The sequence below is a fragment of the Pholis gunnellus genome (genome assembly GCF_910591455.1).
Source record: "Pholis gunnellus genome assembly, chromosome: 15".
Taxonomy (NCBI): domain Eukaryota; kingdom Metazoa; phylum Chordata; class Actinopteri; order Perciformes; family Pholidae; genus Pholis; species Pholis gunnellus.
Genome location: NC_136542.1, coordinates 21,836,882 through 21,844,823, shown reverse-complemented (window position 1 = coordinate 21,844,823; position 7,942 = coordinate 21,836,882). Strand labels below are relative to the sequence as shown.

At 46.7% G+C, this 7,942-nt stretch overlaps 1 protein-coding gene across 2 annotated transcripts; it reads right to left on the bottom strand.

Moving 5' to 3' along the window:
- Positions 1–613: 613 nt before the first annotated feature.
- On the bottom strand, positions 614–7,774 carry slc4a1ap (solute carrier family 4 member 1 adaptor protein; the record flags this gene model as incomplete). 2 transcript variants are annotated; one of them, XR_013767409.1, is made up of 14 exons in its annotated part: positions 614–1,524; positions 2,143–2,258; positions 2,344–2,429; positions 2,552–2,620; positions 2,868–3,111; positions 3,220–3,316; positions 4,025–4,214; positions 4,321–4,390; positions 4,707–4,867; positions 4,945–5,084; positions 5,193–5,253; positions 5,348–5,476; positions 5,608–5,833; positions 6,953–7,774. XR_013767409.1 is itself a non-coding variant. In XM_079174064.1 (14 exons), the coding sequence occupies 14 exons, from the start codon at positions 7,772–7,774 to the stop codon at positions 1,475–1,477; spliced, it is 2,415 nt and encodes an 804-aa protein (XP_079030190.1). In that variant the 3' UTR covers positions 614–1,474. The 2 variants fall into 2 exon arrangements, 1 of the variants encoding a protein (XP_079030190.1); XM_079174064.1 differs by having other exon boundaries at positions 2,143–2,212.
- Between the last annotated feature and the right edge of the window lie 168 nt (positions 7,775–7,942).

Sequence of the window (7,942 nt, the reverse complement as noted above, 5' to 3'; positions counted from 1 at the left end):
AAAACACCTGTCCATGCCAATGGCGTGGTTGACCCCACAAAGACCGTTTCTATTGTTTTTTTTCAAAATACTTTCCTTGAAGCTAAGTTTACCATGTATGTATGCATGTCACTAGCCTTTTATCAGTGACTGGACACACTGAGCCGCAGACCTGTCAACACAACTCTGAATTAGCATCTTCAGTGCGTATGAGAAGGCTCCGCCAGAAAACGACAGGACACCTCTCGTCTGTTTGGAACGTCACGACAAAGGTGTGCGTGCGTGCGTGCGTGCGTGCGTGCGTGCGTGCGTGCGTGCGTGCGTGCGTGCGTGCGTGCGTGCGTGCGTGCGTGCGTGCGTGCGTGCGTGCGTGCGTGCGTGCGTGCGTGCGTGCGTGCGTGCGTGCGTGCGTGCGTGCGTGCGTGCGTGCGTGCGTGCGTGCGTGCGTGCGTGCGTGCGTGCGTGCGTGCGTGCGTGCGTGCGTGCGTGCGTCAAAACTGGAACCCCAAGAGAGGATGGCTGGCTGGCAAATGTAGCTGAGAGCGAATACACAAAAGTGTAACTCAGGTTTTGTACAGACAATTTCTTTATTTTACACTTATATAACAAAATACAGTTTCTTCACCTTCCCGACAGGAGAGAGGGTGGAGAGTGTGGCGGTAAACCAAACAAACAGCACTGAGTGGGATTTCACAGAGCGAGGAATCCTGCTCTAGGCAAACGCCCCAATAGCTGAATCACTCATGAAGACAATCTTGTTAAAAAGAGAACTTTGAGAAGGTTGGGCTACGTGTGTGTGTGTGTGTGTGTGTGTGTGTGTAGACACACACTCCACTTAGCTTGAGTCATTATCAGCTTGCGTTTCATCCAGTAAGCCATCCAAGTGTCCAGATGGTCAGAAAAGCTGCTTCAACGCTCTCTCTCTCTCCCCCTCCCTGCTACACACACACTCCTTTTGAAGAAGGAAAAATAAGGTTATGCCAGCGATCGACTGAAGCCAAACAAGGGGAGGGATACGGATGTAACTGCAGGAGGAGCAGCCAGAGACCAGAAAGCTGAATTCAGATCAGTTACCTCTCCTGCTCGGTCCTTTTCCCATTTTATGCTTGGATTTTATTTAAAAAAAAAAAAAAGGGACAAAAAATTCAAGTGCAGCCCATCTCTATTATTGTTGTCATGGTTGAAAAGTGCCAGCGGGCTGACTGCCCAGTGTCTGCTCCCCGAGCTTGCCAGTTTAATGTGAATTAGAATGCTGTTCTTTTTGTTTATCGCTGTCTGAGAATGCAAGTACACCCCCGAAAAAAACGATAATGAAAGGTGCAGCGCTATTATATGTGGTCTGTGTCGCAGGCTTTTCTCAAAGCTGAACCACACATAGGGACTGGGATGGGCAGAGAGGGTTAATGGTCAGAGCTAAGGAGGCGTTGTGATGCAGGTATTATCCGCGGTATAAAAGCTGGTGGAGTGGAGACACAAACTCTCTCTCTGTTTCCTCTCAGTAGCCGTACTTGTCGTTCAGGTGTGTACGTCCATCTCCAGTCTGATCTGTGAGTGAATGAAAAAGATAGTTGAAAATACAAAAGGATTTACATATCTATTCATGAAACATGGTCAAAGAAAGGAAATACAGATTGAAGTAAAACATGTCCCACAAGAGCAAATTCACCCAGTAAAGTTACCGCTGACTCGTATGCAATCACCAAAACTGATCACAAACCCTAAAAATAAAACTGCGTAGCACGATTAGCTCTGAACCTTGAATCCAAGCTCAGTTTGGCAGCTGTTTCAAAGTTTATTTTCATTCCAGCTGATCTTATCATTTTTTAAGTGACTGATCTCCATTCCTCGGCGAACAATGAAAATCGTCGCTGCAATTTCAGCTGCACGAGTGGACCATGAAAGCCTATCCTACTTCCTCTCACCATGTCCTTCATTCCTGTCCACAGTGGACGAGGAACACAAGCGTGTGAGTGTCAACAAGTGTTTTGTCAAGTTACAGACCTAGAAGCCTGTGTCTGCATATCTTGAATTCTTATTCACCAGGTTTGAAAAACTCACTGGTGAACTTACGTTGCAAAGAGCAATGAGGTTACGGTCACGCCGATTGTCTTTGACCCTATCGATTGGTCAACAGGTCTCGTGCAAACAGTCGGATGGTTTTACCTGTAGGAGGCACCCAGACGCAATAGTCAGGGTCGTCCTCTGGATACTCTCCCGGGGGCTGCTGTGGTGGCTGTGGAGACGAATCATGAGGAAAATTCAATTGACGGCACGCTTTTCTGCACAAAAAAATAGTGAGAGTGAGAGTGAGTGAGTGAGTGAGTGAGTGAGTGAGAGAGAGAGAGAGAGAGAGAGAGAGCCTACCCTGCTGGGGCCCATCACTTTCTTCTTCACATTCTTTCTGGGGCTGGGCTGTGCTACTGACCCTCCGTCTCCTCCTGCTTTGGACTCTGTGGAGACGTAGGGGTATATATCTCATTAGAGATGGTGCGTGGATACCACGCTGACGCACGGAAACCAACACTGGAGTTGGCACAGATTAAAATGGAAACGGTAAAAGCGCAGTAGCCACCTGGACTCGACGAGGCCACGTCCTGCTCCGCTGCAGACTCCTCGCCTCCCCTCCGTTTGTGGCTTTGCTCTGATTTGAAGTCACACAAACAAAGATAAAGTGTAATTATTAGGATATGTATTAATCTACAACATTCCATTCATACGGTTGCATGGGTTACACATTGTTGGATATTTGATCACTTTTCTTTATATAACTGCCTAAGGATGAGAAATAAACACTATGCTGTTGTGTGTATATTACAGATCTACTGCCACCCAGTGGTAAAAGAGACTTATTGTAAAACTTATCTTTTCAATTCTTATCACTTTTATACCTTTTAGCTCTTGTGAGCGTGCTGGTTGCCGTCTCTGCTGCCCTGACAGAGTGCTCTCTAGAGACATGGACGCACCGGACTCCTCAGAGTTGGTCTCAGTAATGGTGGCACACTCTTTATCGTCATTGTCATTTTCCTCTGCTGCCTCCTCATCTTCCTCCTCTTCTCCCTCTTCTCCACTGGGTGGAAGTTCTTTCATGTTGAAGAGCTCTGCGGGCAAGTTGGGCCGCTTCAGAGGCAACTTCTACAAGAGAGAGGAAAAACATCAATGGAGGAAAGAGGCTGAGCAAAAGAAGGAAAAAGAGAGGCAGATGATTAGACCGGGTTATGAAAAATGAAGAACACCACCTACCCCGATGGTACCAGTCTTCAGTTTGAATTTGCTTCCCCCCTTCATGGCTCCAAACAGCGGTAAGGTCTTTTTGGGCTTCTCTCCCTCTGAGCTACCACTGTCACACCAACACACATCAACAAAGCTTTCGTGTATTTAAATGCTGCTTAGTATAGATTGGAATCATATACTTTTTCATGAATTTCTCACACTCCAGAGAATGCTTAAAAGAAGCTACAGAGACAGAGCTCAATTAAGTCCCGCCCACAGTGGAGGGGAAAAACAATACGTGGCTCTCCATTGACTTTGTGTTGTGAGAAGGTGCCTCCTTGTCATAGCTAAAAGCTGCTGTAGGGTGGGATGGCACTACCAACAGGCTAAAAACAACTAGGTTTTAATAAGCTGACCAACCTCAAGGACTAAGGACACAGGCAATAAGATGTGAGGCATCAGCAGGAAGAATGGGAGAACTGACACTCCATATTTCTGGAAGTTAATCTAGAGCATTTTGACTGTGTGCAACTTGTTTTCGGAGAGCGACGTAGTGTTATGTTTGTTAACTACAGTAGCTTGCTAACAGCTAACTTGTCCCGTCATTGTTTTTAGGTAGATGTAGCGTGCTGAAATAATCTCCAACAATGCTGACATCTGATGTTTAAACCCTTGGGTGGTTTTCCCCCTCCAGTGGGCGTGGCTTACAGAGTATGGAGAGTTGTGCTTCGTCTCTGTAAAACACATTCCCGTGCTTGTCCTTACCTTAATCTGAAAGGAAAAAATGTGCTTGTATTTGCTATTATATTCTCAGCAGTATGAGAGTGTGTCTGACCTCGGCAGCAGCGAAGGCATCCGGGCGGGCCGCGTGAGCTCCACCAGCTTGCGCAGCCTCTGCGCGTCCTTGCGCAGGTTGGCCACGTGCACGTGAAGCTTCCTGCGCTCCACAGCGTCCATCGCCGCCTCGCTTTGCACTGCGGTCATGAAGACATCCAGCGGGTCTTCGGCCGAGGAGCCGGAGGAGTCTTAAGAGGAGGAGATGAGAACACAAGATTAAAACAACGCACAGCTGTTGGTATCGTGGCATCCGTCCACAGTGAACAGTGGACCACCCAGCCCATCGTGACTCACCTCCCCTACCGCCGCTGAGCTTTTTCTGAGTCTCTGCCAACTCCGTCTCCACCTCTGATAGTTTGGCCACCTACATGAAGATCAAATGCATGAGTGTTACCACGGAAACAAACAGCATGCTAAGCATCACAGTAGTCATGCAGTATACACCTTACATTATAGAAAATCTTTTTTTTTTTTCTTTCTATCATCAGTTTTGGGCATTTTGTGTTGTGTGCCAATTTGCAAATGTTATTATTGCTAACACTCTAAACTACGACGGTGGAACATTACACCTGCTCCATATCAGCATGTCAGCATTGTCAGTGTGAGCAAGCGACATGCAGCAGAATATTGTAATATTCCCAATATATATATATATATATATATATCGATATTTTTCTTACCAGCGACTCATAGGTCTCGGGCCGCTCCTCGACCTTTCCCGCCTTCTTCATTCTCTCCTGCCTCTTCTTCTCCACGGTGCCGGTTCGATCCAGGAAGGTGTCGTCATCGCTGTCGTAGTAGTCCTCGTCTTCCCAGTTCTTCTTCTTGCGCTTACGGGACACTAGGCGTAGGAAGTTAAACAGGAATAAGTACAAGCCAGAACCGCTCCAGATGGTGGTCCATACTTCTGCTTCGTACCTGCTTCCTGGCGGAGCAGCCCTCTGGCTTCCAGCATTCGACATGCCTCCAGGCAGCACTGGATGGCTGCCTCTTTCTTCTTCCCCGTGTGGGTTGCCTCGGCGACCAGCTGCCGGCCCACGGCGTCGTCTACCGGAAGCCTGACAGAAACGTGAACTGTGTGATACTACACCCACTTTACAAGCATTCTGACGGCAAAGCTTTTTAAACTGCACAATCGTAGATTTGAGGGTTTTCACGTCACTCACTTTATCCTGCACAGCCAGGTGCCGTGGCTTTGGTCTTCGTACTCAAACTCAAGCTCCTCTCCTAAAATGACAGGATGCCGAAGTCGACAAATTCAAGAACTATAAAAAAACAAGAGGAAAGCGCACACCTGTGGATTAACAGGACGTCTTCTCACCTTCCCTGTCGTAGAAGCCCTGCAAAGCCTTCTTTGGGTCTTTCAGGTAGGCGGCTTCCTGGTCCTCTTGGAACTCTGTTGAAAAAGGGTTTTCCTCGTTCTCGTCCTCCTCCGGAACGGCCTCCTCGTCTGCGGGGTTGGTAAATGGACACGGATGGAATTAAAAAGGAAAGGAGAAAAAGGGATTACCATGCTTCTTTAGTTACTCACTGAAAGTGGCATACAGTGGCATGATCCAACGACAGGCGGGAAAAGCTCACCCATTCCCCACGAGCAGCCGGAGTCTTTGGTTGATAGTTTGCTCTGGCCCTTGCTGCTCTGGCCTTGCCCGTCTTCCTCCTTCTCCCCACCATCATCGCCGTCGTCATCATCATCAGAACCGTCTCCCATCATCCTCCTCTCCAGCTCTGCCTTCTGTTTTTGGGCTTTCTCCCTCAGCTCCGTCACTGTTAGCTCAGACTCCTCTTCCTCATCAAACTCTGGACCCTGTGGGAGGAGGAAAACACATCTTCCTTGTCAAAAATCTACCGCCTACATTACCCACAGTGCAACGCACCACTGAGAGTCCATTGGGATTTGAATGTGTTATGCTAGTAGTGGCTAATGATTAATGTTATTCATTACAAAAAAGGTCTCTTCAACTTTAGTTTCACTCCACCTTCTTGTGCAATGCTCTGTTCTCCACTAGGGGGGGCTACCTTCCCATTTAAGAACAACAACAAACACTGGTGCAGTCCATTAAATACATAAATCACAAACGCCCTTCAAAAATCCCCACAATGCAGCATCTACAGATTTGTTGTCCAGAATGAAATACTTTCAATCGACAATGATACAAAACTGGAACCAGCAATTGACTGTCATTTTTACTTAATATAAAAGCATGATCAAAATAGTTCTCAAATATATTGTTTTGCTGTTGAACAGTGGTTGCTAAATTTCTGCTTGTCACAAGATTCACAGATCTACACTAACATATATCCTCAAATGGCTTGTTTTGTACGAATCTAAAGACATCCAGTTTAAAACATAAAGAGAGCCAATCAGCAATTAGCCATTATTGGGAAGCTGGAAGTATAAAAATGTTTAGCATTTGCTTGATAAATGATTGTTTTGTTGAGGAGTGATTTTCTGTTTATTGACATCAGCGTTTGAACTAATCTTTCTGCTTCTGTCGCAGATGCAGGGTCTCTCAGATTTGTCTGTGAGCTTCCTTAATGAAAAATATATTCAACATGTTTTTTGAAGGCTTTAACGGTTGTTTGAGACCTGTAAGAAGCTACGGCAGGATTAGTTTAGGGTTAATAGAATCAATTATGAGAATAGTCTGGGCTGAATAATAAAGATATTTGATCTGAGGGTTTTTGTATTCCCTTATTTTGGTATGTTTATTCTTTCCCGTTTGTGTATGTAGTAAAATAATAAAAAATAAAATAAAATGATGGATCACGGTCCTAAATAGAACTAGTGAATATGATATGAGCTCCAGGGTTAGCTAATTGGATAACCGGCCCTTGACTGTAGTGGAGACTAAGTGACCCATCCCAAAGCTGTCTGTTGTCTATTCATGTCAGTGTATAAGTGGAGGTCCACGTCAGGATTTACCTGCAGGATAAAAAGCCTCGTGCTCCCACCGAACTTTAAGACATGTCCCACGCGGAGCCGGATGTAGGTCTTTGGCGGAACCTTGTTCTTGTTCACCACAGTGCCGTGCGTGCTGCCCAGGTCGTGGAGGTAAAACCCTCTCTCCTCCCCGACGGACTCTCCCTCTCCGGCCTGTCGGCGGTACTGAACTATGGCATGGTACCTGGAGATGGAGGGATGCTCCAGAGAGACGTCACACACCGGTAAACGTCCAACCACGAAATAGCTTTTCTGCGTGAGGGGTACCGTGTCTACTATGGTACCGTTTTTAAGGATTTCCAGAGCATAGGGGACATCCGGAGCATTGCCGCCCCAGGACGGCTCCGTGTATGGGATGGGGGGGAACTTACCAACTGGCCCTATAGCAGGAAGCACTATGGGTTTAGCTTCGGGCTTGGTTTTGACAGGAGACACATTCTTGTCTTTCACGTTACCGCCGTTCTCGTCCTCTTCTTGGCCCGTTTCTGTGGTTCTGTTTTCAGTTACAAGACCCGAAGAATCCTCACTAATGGCGTCTACAGCTTCGGCTTTGTTACTTTCTTTCACACGTTTTGCCTCGGCCGCTGTTGATTTGGACGGAGCAGCGATGTTACTGCGTTTGCTGGCGAGGGAAGGCGCCGCGAAAGGGGCCGGTTTTTTAAAAGTATCCTTCGTTTCTTGGTCAGTTCTCGTTTCATGTTCGCCTTCGTTCTCTGTGGCCGAGCGCTCGTCCTTTTCCATTGCAGAGTTTATTTTCCCGTCCGTATTATTCACACACAGGTCTGACGGCGGGGAGGCGTCCATGTTTATTTGGTGCGACTGTGAATTTTGCCCGGGTTTTCTAAGCCTCTATAAATCCGCCAATTGAGAATTAGTTCCCCAAAAGATGTGAGTCTAAAAATCATTTTAAAACACGGATAAGCGTCATTTTAATGACATTCTTATTTTATACAAGTCAAAATAAATGGTTTG